General features: G+C 39.5%; 1 protein-coding gene across 3 annotated transcripts in view; it reads left to right on the top strand.

The window, feature by feature from the left end:
- Positions 1-14,770, top strand: part of LOC131140128 (uncharacterized) — a 15,932-nt gene extending 1,162 nt beyond the window's left edge. Inside the window, exons 2-5 of one of the 3 annotated variants that reach the window (XM_058090282.2) lie at positions 1,420-5,122; positions 6,154-6,295; positions 9,571-10,374; positions 13,720-14,770. In XM_058090282.2, the coding sequence (XP_057946265.2) occupies positions 1,801-5,122; positions 6,154-6,295; positions 9,571-10,374; positions 13,720-14,233 (4,782 nt within the window). In that variant the 5' untranslated portion in view covers positions 1,420-1,800 and the 3' untranslated portion in view covers positions 14,234-14,770. Of the gene's footprint in view, positions 1-1,419; positions 5,123-6,153; positions 6,302-9,570; positions 10,375-13,719 lie in introns of all 3 variants that reach the window. The other 2 variants (XM_078796290.1, XM_058090281.2) reach the window with 2 other exon arrangements.
- Positions 14,771-22,500: the final 7,730 nt, after the last annotated feature.

Genomic DNA, 22,500 nt, shown 5'->3' with positions numbered 1-22,500 from the left:
GCACATATAGACAAACAACCATTCACACTCACATTCATACCTAGCATGTCCTAACCTAACCTAGCATGTTTTTGGAATGTGGGAGGAAACCGGAGTACCCGGAGAAAACCCACGCATGCATGGGGAGAACATGCAAACTCCACACAGATATTGGCCGAGGGTGGGATTGAACTCGGGTCTCCCAGCTTTGCTAACCACTCGTCCACTGTACAGCCGCTTGGTCGTACTTCATTCATTCATTCATTCATTTTCTACCGCTTATCCTCACGAGGGTCGCGGGGGGTGCTGGAGCCTATCCCAGCTGTCTTCAGGCGAGAGGCGGTCCCAGACCATCACACTACCACCACCATATTTTACTATTGGAATAATGTTCATTCATTTTCTACCGCTTATCCTCACAAGGGTCATCACCAGCTGTCTTCTTGGGGCGAGAGGCGGGGTACACCCTGGACTGGTGGCCAGCCAATCACAGGGCACATATAGACAAACAACCATTCACACTCACATTCATACCTATGGACAATTTGGAGTGGCTAATTAACCTAGCATGTTTTTGGAATGTGGGAGGAAACCGGAGTACTCGGAGAAAACCCACGCATGCACGGGGAGAACATGCAAACTCCACACAGAAGGTGGGATTGAACTCGGGTCTCGTAGCTGTGTGGTCTGCATGCTAACCACTCGACCGCCGGTATTGTTCCAATTGCACCAATGTTGTAATTCATTCTAATATCTGGAATGGAGTAAGAGATTAGTCACTAAGGCAACATCCCATTTTGTGTTTGAAAACGGAAACAATTAGTCGTCATTGTAACGGAAAAAATCTATAGTTGATCTACTGTATATACTATCTAGATCAGGGGTGGGCAAACTACGGCCCGGGGGCCACATCCGGCCCGCCAAGTGTTTGAATACGGCCCGCCCAATCTTTCCAAAGTATTTCATTTAAACTCAACATACAACCTGGCATCATGGCCTGAGCCAACCTTTTGATGGTTTTATCAATTTTGTTTTTTGACATGGTCTGTTGTTTACAAAGTTGTTCCTGAAAAAAGGGACACAAGCACATAATAATAATAATGATAATTATTATTATTAGATTATTATAATTATTATAATTATTATATTAATTCAAAATTAATATATTAATTATATATAATATTATTGTTATATTTGCATATTTTACATAATAATAATATAATAATAATTATGTTAATTTTATTGTAATTATTATAATATTTTATTATTTTAAAAATATTTAAATATAAATATAAAATAATAAATAATAATAGCAAATTGCATGACAATTTTACAGATACAATAATACCAGGTGGACTGTTACGTGTAAAATATATAGTCTGCCCCCCCCCCCGTAAATTAGCTATACTGCATCAATTTTTTGTTATTTGTTTTTCACAGATGGGCGACTTTGGCCAACAAACAGAAGACAAGCTTTGACTGCATCCGGTCTTCCGTCTTCACTGTGTGCCTGCTTTCCAAACGCTCTGGTGGAATCAAACTCGGCTTTTGTTGTAATGAATTGAAAAATAATATTAAGGAACTGAGCAAGAAGCATTTTTTTTATTAACATAGAAATTTTTTTCTTTTTTTTTTTTTGGGCCACTAAAATGTATGAAAGACAAGACGCCCTCTAACATAATCGAGTCTGATTAGCTCCTCCCACTGATATTAACAACCTTCTTCAAATTTCGACACCCAAAAGACTTCACGATTGACCCTTCAAACTTCCCACGTGTCTCCCATCCACCCTTCCCACCACCGTCGGCCATCCAACAAAACATGGGAAAACCACTTAGTCGTCCCGGCTGTTTCCGAAAGAGCTCCTGCTGCCTGGAGAAACATGGAGTCGGGGAAAGAGTTAGAGGTCGAGATGGCCTCATGGAAGCGGGATACGGCGACGGCTACGTTCCGCAACGTTCCATCTACGATACCATGTGCATTAATCAACAAATAGACAGCCACCACCATCACCACCACCACCACGCAGGGGGGTCCACGCGACGAGACGTTGGAGGTGAAGGGAGTTTTTACTCCGCGAGTGGCTCCCTGCGGGTCAGCAGGGCCCCCCCGGCTGAAATGTTCGATTCTCAGCCGTGTTCTTTGACTCCTAACCCTTCGTTTGTTCGCCGTCTGGACGAACGCGCCATTTACGATTCGCTAAATCTCGGCGCTCCGGATACCGGCGGATGCTCTTCGCCTGGACATTTTAACCGTTCAGTTTCTCCGGCGGTCTCCTCGTTTTCGGCTCCAGGAGTGTCGTCATCATCGTCATCGAAGAAGCACCCCCATCATTATCACCATCATCATGGCGACAGCACAAAGAGCAGAGATGGCCGCCACTCGTGGAAAGTTCTCACTCCTCCAAAACACTTGGAGTGTTTGGACATCACAACAAATGAGATGATGGACCGAGGAGGAGCAGGAGGGTATTTGAACCCAGCCCACTATTCCCACCCCGGGGGCCAGTCCTCGTCTCTGACATCCCCCCTTATATCACCCTTCTCCGGGTCGCCTCTCTCGTCTGGTTACCATACTCCGGTCTTCTTCTCGCCTGCAAAACCTCGTCCGAGTCAAAGTCAGAGTCTACGTTGCTCACCTCCGCATGTCCTCCAACCCAGACATTATTCCCAAACGCAGAGCCTAAGAATGTCCCCGCCTCATGAGCTCAGACGTTCCCCCTACCGAGCACCGTTGGTCCAACTGTCAGCTCATGACCTTGAGCTGGACCTGAGAGACCAGGGCGGATGGGGTCAAAGTGAGCGAGAACGGGAATGGGAAAGGGAGAGAGAAAGGGAAATGGAAAGAGGATGGGCGCAGAGAGAGTGGGAAAGAGAGCGGGAAAGGGGGAGGCTGGAAAGGGAGCGAGCAAGAGAACGGGAAAGGAGGGACACGTCAAGTTTTGGATCCTTCGGGTACGGGCGACCGGTTCCTTCGGAAAGAGATTCGGTCTTTTTAGAAACGGATCACGTTTTAGACACAACGCCTCTTTTGCTGACTCAGTCCGGACCTTCGCCCTCACCAAGCGCCGCCCCGAGAATGGGTACGAGCGCAGTGGGCAGGAATAGAGCTGGGTCAAAGGTCGGCTCGGATTCCATTGGCGGTAGCGTGGTTTCTAAAACTGACAACGGGAATATGTGCCTGGGGTTTGTTGACAGCAAAGCTGGTTGTGGACCAAGACTAGTCAGCGGCGGGGGGAGCATATCCGAGGCTGAGATCATGATCGGAATGCAAGGGAAAAATCGAGTCGGAAGTTGGGGCAAATACGAAAATGGATCCAAAGCTGGTATTAAAAATGGCTCTGAAAAACGAATGGGCTCACAGGTGAAAACAAGACCCGGAGGAAGGGATTTGGAAGGAAAAGTGGAATCCGGAGTCCAGGTAGAACATGCGTCTAAAGCTCCCAACCGGGAAGGACAAAGGGGAGGATCAAGGAGTGGAGAAAAACTCCTAAGAGGTGTCACCAAACCCGAAACTATTGCTGAGGCGGTACCATCAACTTTTCATGATGCTGTTCCTGGAGACAAAAACATTCCCGGATCTGGGTCTGATTCGGAAATGAAACCAGAGATTAAAACCGGACCTGAGATTAACGATAGGTTTGAGAACAATCCCGGAACAGCTCAAGCTAGTCAGGACTTTAGCTCAACACAAGCGTCAACACTAGAACCTAAACTTGACGTGGAGTTAAAGTTTGTATCTTCAAGTGAGCCAGTTCTAGACCTTGGGTCGGTTCAGGAAAAGGAGGATAAAATTCCGAGTTCCGAGACTACCGTTGAAGAGCACAGAAGCACAAATAAAACTCCGGTAAATGTGGATCTTGGGGATCAAACTGAAACCACCCCTGCAGAACCGTCTCAGAAATCCGCTGTGGACTCCAAAATAATTCCTGTCCCCGTCGGAAAGGGATCCAAAAGCCAGAAGACCAAATCATCGAAATCCCATTCCAGAATTCGACCCGGTACAGCCACAGGGCTCAGACCCGGGGCGCTTAGCCCGAGACTTCGAAAAGGTCTCGCAGACCTGGAGTCCACCGGCCCCGCTGAAGGCATTGAGTCCACCTGGCCTCGTCGAATCATGGTCAGAAAGAGGACGGTTCGTCAGGGTGGTGCCATCCATAACCTCCCAATCCTCCCACCGCTTCCCTCGGTGATATCAGCCCTGGAGAAGCGGCGCCCGCACGCCCATCTCCATTCCCGCCCGGGTCACCACTCGGAGAACCCGCTTAGTACGGATCTCACCATTTTTACAGGCCGATGTTCTCTGAAAGAGCCGTCCCATCAGGAACAAGTACAGGGTACAAATTTAGTGGGAAGAGCTTCTCTGAAAGAGCAGAACCTGGAGCACTGGAGGGTCTACAGAGACCAGGAAGAATCCAGGAGATCCAGGAGCAGGGAGAAAGAAGGAGACACGAGTAAGGAGAACATAAACAATAACGAGGATAGAAGAGGAACAGAACAGATTGGCCAAAATGAGAAGATTCCCGATAAAGCCGAGGAAGAAGCTGCCGTTGGGAAGCAAACAGTGGAAGAAATCAAACAAGAAAAGATCAAAATAAGCTCGGAAGAAAAAGTCCAAGACGGCGGAATCCTGGAAGAAAATCTCACGATCTGCGAGAAAACTGAAAAAATAAATATTAAAGACAAAACCCAAGAGGGGAGAACCGCAGTGGAAGTCAAGAAAGAAGAAGAACTCATGGAGGGAACTCATCGAGGAACATTCGGAGAGGAACAGGAAGTGGAGAGTTGGGATTCAGTTCTGGACATGGTCAACACATTATGGGATGAAGGCTGGGAAAAAGGTGGAGCGGTAGGCGGTGATACGGATTCCTTATCGGGTTCTCTTCAACGTTGGCCTCTCCTCCGGCCCCCGGTGGGCTTCGGGGGCTCCCATCCGCCCTCCTCTGCGGCGTCTGAGCTCAGCTTGACGGAGTTGGAGCGGAGAGCCCGAGAGCTGGATTCTGACTTGGAGCACCTGGATCTCTCTCAGCCCCGCCGAGACGACCAGGATGAGTACCAGAGACAGATGGAGTCTCAAAAGGAGAGAGCTGACACCTACCAAACCCACCCGGGGCCACAGAGAGAGAAGGGGGCCCTTTCAACAGGTATGGAGAACCAAAAATGTACCACTTCCACACAGAATGGGAGGATTAATTCTAAACATAAGAATAGGTTTGAAATTGAATGGGAAAGGAAGACAAAGTAACAAGCCAAAAATTTACCACTTCCACACAGAATGGGAGGATTCATTCTAAACATAAGAATAGGTTTGAAATTGAATGGGAAAGGAAGACAAAGTAACAAGCCAAAAAATTACCACTTCCACACAGAATGGGAGGATTAATTCTAAACATAAGAATAGGTTTGAAATTGAATGGGAAAGGAAGACAAACTAACAAGCCAAAAATGTACCACTTCCACACAGAATGGGAGGATTAATTCTAAACATGAAAATAGGTTTGAAATTGAATGGGAAAGGAAGACAAAGTAACAAGCCAAAAATGTACCACTTCCACACAGAATGGGAGGATTAATTCTAAACATGAAAATAGGTTTGAAATTGAATGGGAAAGGAAGACAAAGTAACAAGCCAAAAATGTACCACTTCCACACAGAATGGGAGGATTAATTCTAAACATAAGAATAGGTTTGAAATTGAATGGGAAAGGAAGACAAAATAACAAGCCAAAAAAGTACCACTTCCACACAGAATGGGAGGATTAATTCTAAACATAAGAGGTTTGAAATTGAATGGGAAAGGAAGACAAAGTAACAAGCCAAAAATGTACCACTTCCACACAGAATGGGAGGATTAATTCTAAACCTAAGAATAGTTTTGAAATTGAATAGAAAAGGAAGACAAAGTAACAAGCCCAAAATGTACCACTTCCACACAGAATGGGAGGATAACTTTTTTCATATCCGAGTCATGTCGGACTCTAAGAATCCATGGCTGCAAGGCTAAGGTCATGTAAAGAAATCCCTCATCAATGTAACATTAATGACTTGTATTTCAATATTTTTGTACTAATAATAGGCTATAGTCGCCCAAGAAACCACCACCATAATTACTATTTTAATTCATTGTTAGAAGAATCATGATTTGCTTAATTCCGTTATGTGTGTTGTCATTTAGGCGTGAGGAGTCGGTTCCTGGTCAATCTTGAGCTCAGCTCTAAAGCCCTACTACCTGCCACTGACATCCACCCCGATCCCGACCCCGACCCCGTGGGATGGTCAACTAAATCTTCTACTGTGGCTTCTTCTGTTGGCACAAGGTCAGTGTGAGTGTCTACTTTTGTGGATTGTTTATTTTAGTTGGGATGACCGAGGACGCCGCTATCTGTATCTGGCATGGCGATATGACAGCCCCTAACTAGATATACCATAGCCCTAGATACATACATATACTATATCTTAGCATATACTGACCTACGTTGGATTAGCTTTAGCATCTTTAATACGAACCATGGGATGGATTGAGTAAGGACCTCAAACAATGCACAACGATGAGCCAATTCAAGAAACAATACAAGCAGTTGATGTTTGCTAAATACAAGGATGAAGAGTCTTGAACCAGTCATGATGTGCTATATATATATATATACAGTGAAGAAAATAAGTATTTGAACACCCTGCTATTTTGCTATTTCTCCCACTTAGAAATCATGGAGGGGTCTGAAATTTTCATCGTAGGTGCATGTCCACTGTGAGAGAGATAAACTAAAAAGAAAAATCCAGAAATCACAATGCATGATTTTTTAACAATTTATTTGTGTGATACAGCTGCAAATAAGTATTTGAACACCTGTGTATCATCTAGAATTCTGACCCTGAAAGACCTGTTAGTCTGCCCATTAGAAGTCCACCTGCACTCCATGTATCATCCTGAATCAGATGCACCTGTTTGAGGTCGTTAGCTGCATAAAGACACCTGTCCACCCCATACAATCAGTAAGACTTTAACTTGTAACATGGCGAAGACCAAAGAGCTGTCCAAAGACACCAGAGACAAAATTGTACACCTCCACAAGGCTGGAAAGGGCTACGGAGCAATTACCAAGCAGCTTGGTGAAAAAAGGTCCACTGTTGGAGCTATCATTAGAAAATGGAAGAAGCTAAACATGACGGTCAATCTCAATCGGAGTGGAGCCCCATGCAAGATATCACCTCGTGGGGTCTCAATGATTCTAAGAAAGGTGAGGAATCAGCCCAGAACTACACGACAGGACTTGGTCAATGACCTGAAAAGAGCTGGGACCACCGTTTCCAAGGTTACTGTAGGTAATACACTAAGACGTCATGATGTGAAATCATGCATGGCACGAAAGGTTCCCCTGCTTAAACCAGCACATGTCAAGGCCCGTCTTAAGTTTGCATATGACCATTTGGATGATACAGAGGAGTCATGGGAGAAAGTTTTATGGTCAGATGAGACCAAAATAGAACTTTTTGGTCATAATTCCAATAAGCGTGTTTGGAGGAAGAAGAATGAAGAGTACAATCCGAAGAACACCATCCCTACTGTGAAGCATGGGGGTGGTAGCATCATGCTTTGGGGGTGTTTTTCTGCACATGGGACAGGACGAGTGCACTGCATTAAAGAGAGGATGACTGGGGCCGTGTATTGTGAGATTTTGGGGAACAACCTCCTTCCCTCTGTCAGAGCATTGAAGATGGGTCGTGGCTGGGTCTTCCAACACGACAACGACCCGAAGCACACAGCCAGGAAAACCAAGGAGTGGCTCCGTAAGAAGCATATCAAGGTTCTAGCATGGCCCAGCCAGTCTCCAGACCTGAACCCAATCGAAAATCTTTGGAGGGAGCTCAAACTCCGTGTTTCTCAGCGACAGCCCAGAAACCTGACTGATCTAGAGAAGATCTGTGTGGAGGAGTGGGCCAAGATCCCTCCTGCAGTGTGTGCAAACCTGGTGAAAAACTACAGGAAACGTTTGACCTCTGTAATAGCAAACAAAGGCTACTGTACCAAATATTAACATTCATTTTCTCAGGTGTTCAAATACTTATTTGCAGCTGTATCACACAAATAAATTGTTAAAAAATCATGCATTGTGATTTCTGGATTTTTCTTTTTAGTTTATCTCTCTCACAGTGGACATGCACCTACGATGAAAATTTCAGACCCCTCCATGATTTCTAAGTGGGAGAAATAGCAAAATAGCAGGGTGTTCAAATACTTATTTTCTTCACTGTATATATATATATATATATATATATATATCACTATATTGACACTTACTATGGTACCCATTATGGCATTGGATGCTCATATCACCAAGTACTTTGGTACGTGACAAAAAATTAAAATTAAAATTGCACCATGACAGGGAATGTGGGATAGCCAAATTGTGTGCTGTTTATGTCCAGTGCCCACTTTTTGTTTTGAGTGTGTTTGTATTGCTGTTGATGTTTTGTTTAAAAAAATATAAAAACAAATAAAAATAAAGTATAAAACATAATAATAATAAAAAAATAAAAAATGAAAATAAAATAAAATTGAAATAAAAAAATAAAAAATTAAAAAATTAAAAAATAAAAAAATAAAAAAATAAAAAAATAAAAAAATAAAAAAATTTACAAATTTAAAAATTTAAAAATTTAAAAATTTAAAAATTTAAAAATTTAAAAATTTAAAAATTTAAAAATTTAAAATTTTAAAAATTTGAAAATTTGAAAATTTAAAAATTTAAAAATTTAAAAATTTAAAAATTTAAAAATTTAAAAATTTAAAAATTTTAAATTTTTTAAAATTTTAAAATTTTTTAAATTTAAAAAAAATTAAAAATTAGGAAATTAGGAAAGCAGGAAGTGAACAAATGTAACAGTTACTGATTGTAAAAGTACCAGATGGAGGGGTAGGATTTAATAAGCTTTGCTTTTTCCTACTCCTTTTGGACATGTGGAACTGGGAACTGATTATGGGATGCATTCAATTGTAATCTGATGCATGTTCAAATGAAATTAAACCATAAATTTTTTTTTTTAAATTAAAAAAAAAAAAAAATGTCATTAAATTAAAAATTTTTTTTTAATTATATTAAAAAGGCAGGAAGTGAACAAATATAACAGTTAGTGATGGTAAAAGTACCAGGTGGAGGGGTAGGATTTAATAAGCTTTGCTTCTTCCTACTCCTTTTGGACATGTGGAACTGGGAACTGATTATGGGATGCATTCAATTGTAATCTGATGCATGTTCAAATGAAATAAAACCATTACCATTACCATTACCATTACCATTACCATTACCATTACCATTACCATTACCATTACCATTACCATTACCATTACAATGTATCAAAATGGCCAAATCAAAATGATCTAAATTTTTCTGAATATGGTAAAAGTTTGGACACCCTCGGTTGCCTCTGACTGACAAGTCAACTGACATACAGTAATATGCATGATTAGCGAGTAAATCCACTCAATTCCTGTCGCGGTATTGCGGACAAAAGCAATTTATAGACCTCCATCCAGAAATGTAGGCCAGATGTAATGTCACAGTGATGGTAAGCCACGCTCTCTTTCTTCCAGCCCGTATAAAGAGGACAGCTCTCCAGACTCCAACCTAACTCTGGAATCTGACTCCAGCGGCATTTTCCTGTCGTCCAATCAGAGCCAGGAGGAAGGCGGGTCTGACAGCGACCAGCCAATCAGCGGCTCCGACCTCGGTAGCAGCAGCACGTCATTGGATAAGGACGACGGAAGTTTAAAAGAATGGGGCAGGGAGGAGAGTGCTGACCTCCAGTGGTGCTACCCCTCGCTCCTCGACGCCTCCCCGCACGATGACGTCGACGGGAATAGTCAACGGGAAGAGGATGCTTGTGGCACGGAAGAGGGTGATGGAAATGGATGGAGAGACGACAAGACAGGAGAAGTGGTTTCAATCTATGACACAAATCTAAATGAAGCAACGAGACCGAGCAGAAAAGTTACCATCATGGCGAATGACCCCCTTCTTCCTCCGTCTCCGTTGAAGCAGCATGTCAAGCATGGTATCGATCCATATCATAAACCCATTCGAAGCTCAGGACTGGACTGTGGTGACATCGATCCATATGTCCAACCGGATAGCTTCGTTTACCTTGCCGTGTCCGCCGGACCCCCTGGCGAGATCCCCATGGTTACGGATTTCGCCACCCGTGACGTCAAACAAGAGAACGTGCACCAACACTTTGACAAGAGGAAATCACACATGGAACCGGATGCCAAGACGTCTCACTTTGGCCCCCATAAACCGGAGGAGGGAGACTTTCTGTGCACGGACAGCTTCGTCTACCTAGCTGCTCCAGCCTGCCTCCTGTTGGGGCCTGAAGGTTCTACATCGTACAGCGGCAGGTATGTTCCTTACCTTCACAGCACATCCATCCATCACGCCAAACCATGTGACATTGACATGACGCAACAAAGTTATTGTCTTCTTTAATCCTTAACCCTTCGATGCACGAGTGACTGGACCCTACACTCTTCCATAAGTGGCTCAAAAATCACCCATACTAGAATCAATGCCTTTTTATGACAATGTTGCCATTTTGGTTAGGAATAATCACTTGTATGATATTTACTATTATATTTAGGACCACACAAGAATCATTTCATGTTAGAATCATCTTCATTTTTCACTTTTTTACATCTTTGAAAAAGAAAATGACCCCAAGTACAACAATAGAAAATGTGAGGATCCATTGTGTGTTGCATAAAGGGAAGTTAAAAATGTGAATGGCATGATATCAAAAACATGTTTTTTGAGGAATACCTGGAATATGAAATGATAAAAAAATTTCATTACAAAGATATTTCAAGAAAACAACCTGACCGGGTCATTTTTGACCCACTTATGGAAGGTTGGGGTAGTAACACAAAAACTACAATTTCTTAAAATGTATAAAAATAAGTTAAAAATGTGAATGGCATGATATCAAAAACATGTTTTTTGAGGAATACCTGGAATATTAAATGATAAAAAATTTAATTACAAAGATATTTCAAGAAAACAACCTGACCGGGTCATTTTTGACCCACTTATGGAAGGTTGGGGTAGTAACACAAAAACTAAAATTTCTTAAAATGTATAAAAGGTAAGTTAAAAATGTGAATGGCATGATATCAAAAATATGATTTTTGAGGAATACCTGGAATATGAAATGATAACAATTTTTCATTACGAAAATATTTCAAGAAAACAACCTGACCGGGTCATTTTTGACCCACTTATGGAAGGTTGGGGTAGTAACACAAAAACTTCTTAAAATGTATAAAAGGTAAGTTAAAAATGTGAATGGTATGATATTAAAAACATGTTTTTTGAGGAATACCTGGAATATGAAAAGATATTTTTTTTTATCTTTTCATAAAAGATAAAAAGAAAATGTACTGCAAAAAAGGCCAGTAAGGATAATTCAGAGAGAACATACTAACTCCTTATTTCTAAAATGACAAATACTTCAACTTGCTGATATAGTTAATCTTCAAACAGCTAAAATAATGCATAAGGCTAAAAATAAGCAATTAGCTAAAAATGTCATCCAATACTTCTCTACAAGAGAGGAGAAATATGATCTCAGGGAAGAAGTACATTTGAAACACTTCTATGCTAGGACTATGTTATGCTAGCCATAGCATTTCAGTATGTGGAATCAAACTATGGAATGGATTGAGTAAGGAAATCAAACAATGCACAACGATGAGCCAATTCAAGGAACTTTCCTGGACTTGTGATCATAGATATTGACGTTGTATTAATACATATACGGTACTTCTACGGTACTTCTCCAACACGAGAGTTGTTCCGCTTTGAATGGTTTGACTCCAGGCTTCCTTCCACAGACGTTAGATCAATTGGACACTTTGGATTTGCCGGTGAACAGGAGGAAGAGTAGAAAGTGAATGAATGAACGTGTGGGTGGTATCTCAGGTAGGAGATGCAGTAAATATTATGGACCTCCCGAGAATGGAAACACAGCTGATGTGAGTTAGTTCAATCAATCCCGAGCATGTTGACTCAGAGTGAACCGTGTGCACGACCACAATAAAAGCACTGATGCCAGGATTCACCATGGCAACCGTAGATCAAGAACGTCTTTCTTTACCTCGCTGGAACTGAGAGGATTCATGTTTGCTTAAGTGATGAGGAAACATTTTTAGAAAAGAAAGTTTATTCTTCATTCATTCATTTTCTACCGTCTTCTTGGGGCGAGAGGCGGGGTACACCCTGGACTGGTGGCCAGCCAATCACAGGGCACATATAGACAAACAACCATTCACACTCACATTCATACCTATGGACAATTTGGAGTGGCTAATTAACCTAGCATGTTTTTGGAATGTGGGAGGAAACCGGAGTACCCGGAGAAAACCCACGCATGGCCGAGGGTGGAATTGAACTTGGGTCTCCTAGCTGTGAGGCCTGAGCAACCCGAAAACAAGGTTTTTCAGTAAAAAATAATACAGAATTGAATATAGTTTTGGCTGCACGATGGTCAAGTGGTTAGCATAGAAAAAATAGCGCTTAACTTTTATTATTATTATTATTATTATTATTATTATTATTATTATTATTATTATTATTATTATTATTATTATTATTATTATTATTATTATTATTATTATTATTATTGTTAGTATTATTGTTAGTATTATTATTGTTGCTATTATTATTCATGAATCTTAATAATAATAACAATTTGTTATTATTATTATTAATTTGTTTTTATATTATTATTCATGAATCTTAATAATAATAATTTGTTATTATTATTGTTAATTTGTTGTTAAATTATTATTATTATTATTATTCATGAATCTTAATAATAATAATCTGTTATTATTATTATTAATTTGTTTTTATATTATTATTATTATTATTATTATTATTATTATTATTATTATTGTTGTTATTATTATTATTAATATTATTATTCCTGAATCTTAATAACAATAATTTTTTAATATTATTGTTAATTTGTTGTTAAATTATTATTATTATTATTATTATTATTATTATTATTATTATTATTATTATTATTATTATTATTATTATTATTATTATTATTATTATTATTATTATTATTATCATTATTATTATTATTATTATTATTATTAGTATTGGCTGCACAGTGGTCAAGTGGTTAGCGCGCAGACCTCACAGCTAGGTGACCCGAGTTCAATTCCACCCTGGGCCATCTCTGTGTGGAGTTTGCATGTTCTCCCCGTGCATGCGTGGGTTTTCTCCGGGTACTCCGGTTTCCTCCCACATTCCAAAAACATGCTAGGTTAATTAGCCACTCCAAATTGTCCATAGGTATGAATGTGAGTGTGAATGGTTGTTTGTCTATATGTGCCCTGTGATTGGCTGGCCACCAGTCCAGGGTGTACCATGCCTCTCGCCCAAAGAGAAGACAGCTGGGATAGGCTCCAGCACCCCCGCAACCCTCGTGAGGATAAGCGGTAGAAAATGAATGAATGAATGAAGGTTTGCGTGTATTAGAACATGCACAATATCGATTTTTGGTTGGCAAGTTGGGATAGTTGGGATAGTTGGGATAGTTGGGATAGGTTCCAGCATTCCAACGTCCTGTATATTGTCATAGCAAATGACATGAATAATTTAGACTTTAAGGGAAGTTTGAACTGAACTGAACTGAAAAGTCAAAGGTTTGTTTGATTTATCTTATCTTTTTTTAGGGAGTCAGACTCCGACTCAGACTCTGGTCCCGTTGACGAGTCAGTACTGGGTTGTGCTTCAGTGGCAGGAGACAGCGACTGGGATTCAGACCTGTCTGACTCGGATCCCTGTCGCCCCTTCAGAGTCGCCGCTGCCGGGCCCAAAGCCGCCGGGGAGGCGCGACCCAAACGGCGTTGGGACTCCTTTGGAGATACCGCAGATCATAACGTCCCGGATGAGCCGTTCGCCGATCAAGCCACGACGGCGGCTACCGGCGGGTCGTCCCACGCGACGGCAACATCGCCCAATCAGCCTGAGACGGCATCAAACCCGAGCGAGCTGTCGTCATCGACCAAGAAGGTCACATGGCAGTTCAAACCAGCCCAGAGGTCAGTCTGCACGGGAAGCAGGAAGGAGAAGGAAGTGACATCGGTGGCGAGGATAACCGAATTTGGTGGAGGCGGCGAGTACGCGTCTCCGCCTTTGTGCTCATCACCTTCATCATCTTCCTCATCCTCGTCCTCATCGGGCTAGTACCTAGCACCTTTTGGGGATGGAGCTTTTCAACGCCGAAGCTGAGTTGGTTCCAAAAAGGTAGAGTTTCTCTGACGACTTGAACGATCATATCTACATGAACATGAATGTTATTAATATTGTACCTAGCTTATTCCATTATTGCTACATAAAGCTACATAAAAATATGATTTGTACATGACCAAACATCAGGGGTGTCCAAACGTCCGGTGGAGGTCAAGAAATGCTTAGATGTTTTCAGGAGAACCTCCGCGTCAGAGCTTGGTTTTATGTACAGGTATGTGACAAACGGTACAACGCCACAATCATCAGTTTAGTGCGCACCTCGGTTTTCAAGTCACCAGTTTCGAGTTCTTGTTTTTTTTTTAATGCACAAAAGACTAGAACTCAAGAACACAAACTAAAAAACACGTCTAAAAACCTCAAGAAGAAACTTTTGGGTTGGTCACCTGGTCTTTTACAATCACTAACTGTTACATTTGTTCACTTCCTGCCTTTCTAATATCATTTCAGTTTTTTAAATTTTAATTTTGAATTTAAAAAGAATAGTTTTAATTTTTTTTTTATTATTTTAATTTTTTAATGGTTTAATTTCATTTGAACATGCATCAGATTACAATTGAATGCATCCCATAATCAGTTCCCAGTTCCACATGTCCAAAAGGAGTAGGAAGAAGCAAAGCTTATTAAATCCTACCCCTCCATCTGGTACTTTTACAATCAGTAACTGTTACATTTGTTCACTTCCTGCTTTCCTAATATAGTTTAAAAATTTTTTATTAAATTTTTTTAATTTAATTTAAATTTTACATTTTTTAATTAAAACAATGTTTTTTAAATTAAACATTTAAAAATTTTAAATTAAAAATGTATTTGTTTTTCAATTAAAGAATTTTTTTAATGGTTTTATTTCATTTGAACATGCATCAGATTACAATTGAATGCATCCCATAATCAGTTCCCAGTTCCACATGTCCAAAAGGAGTAGGAAGAAGCAAAGCTTATTAAATCCTACCCCTCCATCTGGTACTTTTACAATCACTAACTGTTACATTTGTTCACTTCCTGCTTTCCTAATATAGTTTAATTTTTTTATTTAATTTTTTTATTTAATTTAAATTTTACATTTTTAAAATAAAAAAAAATGTTTTAAATTAAATTAAATTTAAAAATGTATTTGTTTTTTTAATTTACATTTTTTTTTAAATGTTTTAATTTCATTTGAACATGCATCAGATTACACTTGAATGCATCCCATAATCAGTTCCCAGTTCCACATGTCCAAAAGGAGTAGAAAGAAGCAAAGCTTATTAAATCCTACCCCTCCATCTGGTACTTTTACAATCACTAACTGTTACATTTGTTCACTTCCTGCTTTCCTAATATAATTTCATTTTATTTAATTGTATTTTTTTTAATTTAAAAAAATGGTTTTGATTTTTTTAATTATAAAATTCATCAGATTTTTTTTTTAATGGTTTTATTTCATTTGAAAATCCATCAGATTACATTTGTTCACTTCCTGCTTTCCATAATACAGTTTAAGTTTTTTTTTTGTTTTTTTTTTTAATAATGTACCTTGTACCGAAGTACTCGGTGATATGAGCATCCAATGCCATAATGGGTACCATAGTAAATGTCAATATAGTGATATATATATATATATATATATATATATATATATATATATATATATATATATATATATATATATATATATATATAGCACATCATGACTGGTTGAAGACTCTTGTATCATCCTTGTATCATATACAAAGAGCCAATGAAAAATGCCGTTGAGCAAAAAAATTTAGCACTTTGGACACCTTACTTTGGACACCCCTGGTTTACGATGTTTCTTTTTTCGGAAAGTGCAATGACGAGTGTGAGTGCGACGGCGATGAGACGATAAAAGACTCAGGTTGAGATGACGAGGAAAATACAGCCAACGGTAGAGTTTGACTTTTAGAAACATAACAGGGTTTGGTGGATTGTATACATTTTTACATATTCTCTTTATACTCTGTACTTTCTTGTACTGTATGGGACTATAAGACGCATAACAAGGATACAGTTTAAAACCATATTAGAAATATAAAAAGTCGATATTAGACAGTTGAAGGGCGATCAAAAGGAGGCCGGCATCTAAAAATGGAACGTGACTCAGGCCTTTTTATTTCATATATATATATATATATATATGGATGTATTTTACTAACTTATTAAAAGTACTCCTTTAGAACATGACTGTATTTTATAGGCGCATTTAACACGACAAGCGTATTAAGAGTGTGTGAGCGCTGCGTTTTTTGTGGGTTTTCTAGACGGTATGCGTAAAATTAAAAAAAAAAATATGCAGACACGGAAGGATTTATGAACACAATGTTTTTATTTATCAGTTCAACTTGAAAAAAATTGTGAATGTAATAACCATTCAGCAATATGCTTACAAATCCATGCTATATTCTACGTGAGACGTGTTTCCTGAGCGATATGTGTAATAATACTTTATGCTAAGTTTAATTTTCGTATGTATGTAAGTAATTATGAATGCAGTTTTATGGCTATAACTATCAGAGGTATGGAACGAGATCATGTCTGAAATGATGGACAATGTTTGTCTTAAAATGATGGTATTTTTTAACCAGAGATTGCTATAATTATTATCATTTTAAAGATTATTATTCTATGTGATCAGTATTTGCCTTTCTATGGTGGGAGACGGAAACACAGAAATGATCCAAAAAAACCAAAACACATAACTTCCATAAAACAGATTCTATAAATTCTCGCATCACGTAACAAGCAATGTGGATGAATAATGTTGCCAGATATGAACATTTTTCTTCTGCATTTGTGTATAATTTCAATTTATTTCATAGTGTTTGTGCTTTTGGGTTTGGATCCTTTCTGGGTTTGGAGCGTTTGAATGTTCACTCTGCCCGGCCGCCATATCTTTGACATCAATGTAACAACATGAAGAGTGTTGCTAATTTTAAAATCTATCAAATAAATTTCAATGTTGTTTGCTCTCCTTTGGATGAGTGGGAAGTTTGGAAGCAAAAAAAAATCTTACAACAATGCACCGCTGACTGTAGCCTGGTTGCATTTGCTATGCTAACGGCTATGCTAACGGCTATGCTAACCGCTATGCTAACGGCTATGCTAACGGCTATGCTAACGGCTATGCTAACGGCTATGCTAACCGCTATGCTAACGGCTATGCTAACCACTATGCTAACGGATTTGCTAACGGCTATGCTAACAGCTATGCTAACCGCTATGCTAACCACTATGCTAACGGCTATGCTAACGGATATGCTAACCGCTATGCTAACGGCTATGCTAACGGCTATGCTAACGGATATGCTAACCGCTATGCTAACGGCTATGCTAACCACTATGCTAACCGCTATGCTAACGGCTATGCTAACCACTATGCTAACCGCTATGCTAACGGCTATGCTAACCACTATGCTAACAGCTATGCTAACCGCTATGTTAACGGATTTGCTAACGGATTTGCTAACGGCTATGCTAACCGCTATGCTAACCGCTATGCTAACCACTATGCTAACGGCTATGCTAACCGCTATGCTAACGGCTATGCTAACCACTATGCTAACGGCTATGCTAACGGATATGCTAACCGCTATGCTAACAGCTATGCTAACCACTATGCTAACCGCTATGCTAACGGCTATGCTAACCACTATGCTAACGGATATGCTAACGGCTATGCTAACCACTATGCTAACGGCTATGCTAACCGCTATGCTAACGGCTATGCTAACCGCTACGCAACGCATGTTTCAGTAAACAGACACAACAACGTAACCGGAAGAAGGTCGGTCATTTAAATGGGAAAAATGTCAAAAGTTCACAAACGAACCGGTTCAAACGGTTTGAACGGCTCATTAAAATGAATGATGGGAACCGAGTCATAGCTGGGAACCGTTCTCTCTCTCTCTCTCTCTCTCTTCTTAAAACTTTCATTCATTCATTTTCTACCGCTTTTCCACACGAGGGTCGCAGGGGGTGCTGGAGCCTATCCCAGCTGTCTTTTTGGGGCGAGAGGCGGGGTACACCCTGGACTGGTGGCCAGCCAATCACAGGGCACATATAGACAAACAACCATTCACACTCACATTCATACCTATGGACAATTTGGAGTGGCTAATTAACCTAGCATGTTTTTGGAATGTGGGAGGAAACCGGAGTACCCGGAGAAAACCCACGCATGCACAGGGAGATCACTCGTCCACCATTTATCACAGAGAGTCTTCCAGGTCCTGATGCAGCAAAACAGTCCCAGACCATCACACTACCACCACCATATTTTACTGTTGGAATAATGTTCATTCATTTTCTACCGCTTATCCTCACGACGGTCGTCACCGGCTGTCTTCTTGGGGCGAGAGGCGGGGTACACCCTGGACTGGTGGCCAGCCAATCACAGGGCACATATAGACAAACAACCATTCACACTCACATTCATACCTATGGACAATTTGGAGTGGCTAATTAACCTAGCATGTTTTTGGAATGTGGGAGGAAACCGGATTATCGAGGGTGGAATTGAACCCTGGTCTCCTAGCTGTAAGGTCTGCGCGCTAACCACTCGACCGCCATGCAGCCCTTCTTAAAACGTCATAAATATAAAAATGAGCCAAATGAGCCATTTTTTTGAACGGCTCTTTGAAAGAAACGACTCGCCAAGATCCGGCTCCCCTCAAAGAGCCAAAAATCCCATCTCTAAAAAGCAAGCCAGCAGTCGTAGCCTAGCCTATGTCATGAATAATGTCATGAAAACAAAGCACTAATGCGACAAACTTAGCATGATTTGAAATGTAACCCTCAGCAGGAGTACCATTCCTCTACTGCCGTCCTTTCCTCTTACCCAGCAGCAAAGATTCCATTTCATGGACTTTTATTTACCAGCGGAGGCTGCTGGTGTTTGAAGCCGAGGAAGCCCGTTGGGGTCTGACATACATTTAATAGGATTTGTCTGCAGCCACCGTAGCTAGGCTAACTAGCTAGCTAGCTAACTAGCTACTCCTCCGATGAACCAACGAATGAACAAAAGTCAATAATGCTGGGATTACGTATGACGTTTATTTACGTACAAAGTGACTCTTCACTTCACTGTGGAAGGGACTGTGGGACCGTGTCATATGGGGAACGGGGCCATGTTGCCCATCATTCGAATCCTTATGTGATGATAACATGGAATACCGACAGTATCTTGTCGGATTTGGATGATTTAAAACAAACTTTACCAAATTTATTATTATTATTATTGTTATTATTATTAAAAATAACTAAATAATTGTAGTTATTTTAGTTATTTTTATTGTTATTTTTAATAATTTTAGAATTTAATTTTTAAATAATTAAAAATAAGAAATTATGATGATGATGATTATTATTATTAAGATTCATGAATAATAATAAACAATAATAATTCATGAACAATAATAACAAACATAATTATTATTATTAAGATTCATGAATAATAATAATAATAATCATTATCATCATACTAATTCAATAACAATATATTCAAAATAATAATAATTATAAAATTATTATTAAATTATTATGATTATTATTATTAGCATATAGTAGGTATGCATATTAATATTCATTAATAATAATAATAATTTAGTATTATTATTATTAATTTGTTATGATTATTATTATTAGCATATAGTAGATATGCATATTAATAGTAAATAATAATCATAATAACAATAACAATTTGTTATTATTATTTTTTATTATTATTATTAATTTGTTATTAAATTATTATGATTATTGTGATTATTATTATTATCATTATTATTATTATTATTATTATTCATAAATCTTAATAATAATAATAATCATAATAATAATTTGTTGTTATTATTATTTCAAAAATAAAAAAATTCAATTAAATTAAATTTAAAAAATTATTATTAAAAAAAATTATGAAATTTACGAAAAAAAAACATTGGCTGAACACTGAGCAGCAGGATGGACCAAACATCGGTGTCAAGCAGGATATATTACCAGTTGGTTCGCTTCTTGTTTTCAAAATAAAAGCAGTGATTTATCACTATGTTTTTTTTTGTATGAGAAAAGTTAGGGGCGTTTTATTTTCTGAAAATAACCGAAAGTGTGTTAGCTTAAATTTTGTCCAAACGAAATTGTAAACAGACAAATAAATAACACACTTGGGATCTAAACGGCCACTTTCTAAATAAAGTTATGTATTTAAAGAGTTTAGAGCTAAAGTGATTTCGGCTCGGGTAGGAACGCAATGCATTGTGGGTTATCATGTAGTACGCTGCTTTGCATACTATCTGATGGATCGGGTATGCAGTACGGATGCTGATAGTATGGGCATGGAAGTATGTAGTACTTAGTCCCCTGCCGCCATATTGTGTTGCTGCTCCTGGAGAAATAATTACACAACTTTCTCCTCCTGATGGAGGTTCCACACAAGAACAAGCCAAAATCTCAAAATCCCAAGGTTCTTATTTGTAATATTATTAATTGCTTCAGTCATTTAGTGAGATAAAAGCTTAATTTCCTGGCAACGTGTTCTTCTTCTTCTTCTTCATCTGGCAGGCTGCATAATAGTTCAACAAAACAAACCAATTACCATAAACGCACACGCTCACCACTCACATCCACTCACGCAACCTTTCAAAGATTGAGGTACTCATGGTGGTACAATGACTCATGACCAGGATGCTAAACCAAAACAACACCCGTCCCCACGTCAGTCCTTACGTCGACCTTTAACCCTTCCATGCACGAGTGACTGGACCCTACACTCTTCCATAAGTGGCTCAAAAATCACCCATACTAGAATCAATGCCTTTTTATGCCAATGTTGCCATTTTGGTTAGGAATAATCACTTGTATGATATTTAGTATTATATTTAGGACCACACAAGAATCATTTCATGTTAGAAACATCTTCATTTTTCACTTTTTTACATCTTTGAAAAAGAAAATGACCCCAAGTACAACAATAGAAAATGTGAGGATCCATTGTGTGTTGCATAAAGGGAAGTTAAAAATGTGAATGGCATGATATCAAAAATATGTTTTTTGAGGAATACCTGGAATATGAAATGATAACAATTTTTCATTACAAAGATATTTCAAGAAAACAACCTGACCGGGTCATTTTTGACCCACTTATGGAAGGTTGGGGTAGTAACAAAAAAAAAATTCTTAAAATGTATAAAAGGTAAGTTAAAAATGTGAATGGCATGATATCAAAAACATGTTTTTTGAGGAATACCTGGAATATGAAATGATAACAATTTTTCATTACAAAGATATTTCAAGAAAACAACCTGACTGGGTCACAATCTGACACATTTGTAGGTTAAATAAAAGCCAAATAAAGCAAAGAAACTAAAAGTCCATATGATGCCATTTGGTTTCATTATTCATGTTGTAACATTTGTTGTAAAATTATTATTATTGGTTGACAGTGGACCGAGTGGTTAGCGCGCAGGCCTCACAGCTAGGAGACCAGAGTTCAATTCCACCCTCTGTGGCCATCTCTGTGTGGAGTTTGCATGTTCTCCCCGTGCATGCGTGGGTTTTCTCCGGGTACTCCGGTTTCCTCCCACATTCCAAAAACATGCTAGGTTAATTAGCCACTCCAAATTGTCTATAGGTATGAATGTGAGTGTGAATGGTTGTTTGTCTATATGTGCCCTGGGATTGGCTGGCCACCAGTCCACCAGCCCGAAGACAGCTGGGATAGGCTCCAGCACCCCCTGCGACCCTTGTGAGGATCGCGGTAGAAAATGGATGGATGGATGGATGGATGGATGGATGGATGGATGGATGGATGGATGGATGGATGGAAGGATGGATGGATGGATGGAAGGATGGAAGGATGGATGGATGGATGGATGGATGGAGGGATGGGTGGATGGATGGATGCAGGGATGGGTGGATGGATGGAAGGATGGATGGATGGATGGATGGATGGATGGAAGGATGGATGGATGGATGGATGGAGGGAAGGATGGATGGATGGATGGATGGAGGGATGGGTGGATGGATGGATGCAGGGATGGGTGGATGGATGGATGGAGGGATGGATGGAAGGATGGATGGATGGAAGGATGGATGGATGGATGGATGGATGGATGGAGGGATGGGTGGATGGATGGATGCAGGGATGGGTGGATGGATGGAAGGATGGATGGATGGATGGATGGATGGATGGATGGATGGAAGGATGGATGGAT

Source organism: Doryrhamphus excisus, linkage group LG14, assembly GCF_037039965.1.
Source record: "Doryrhamphus excisus strain RoL-2023G ecotype Guam linkage group LG14, RoL_Dexc_Guam_v1.1, whole genome shotgun sequence".
In the NCBI taxonomy this organism is placed as follows: Eukaryota; Metazoa; Chordata; class Actinopteri; order Syngnathiformes; family Syngnathidae; genus Doryrhamphus; species Doryrhamphus excisus.
This window is presented reverse-complemented; position numbering and strand designations above follow the sequence as displayed.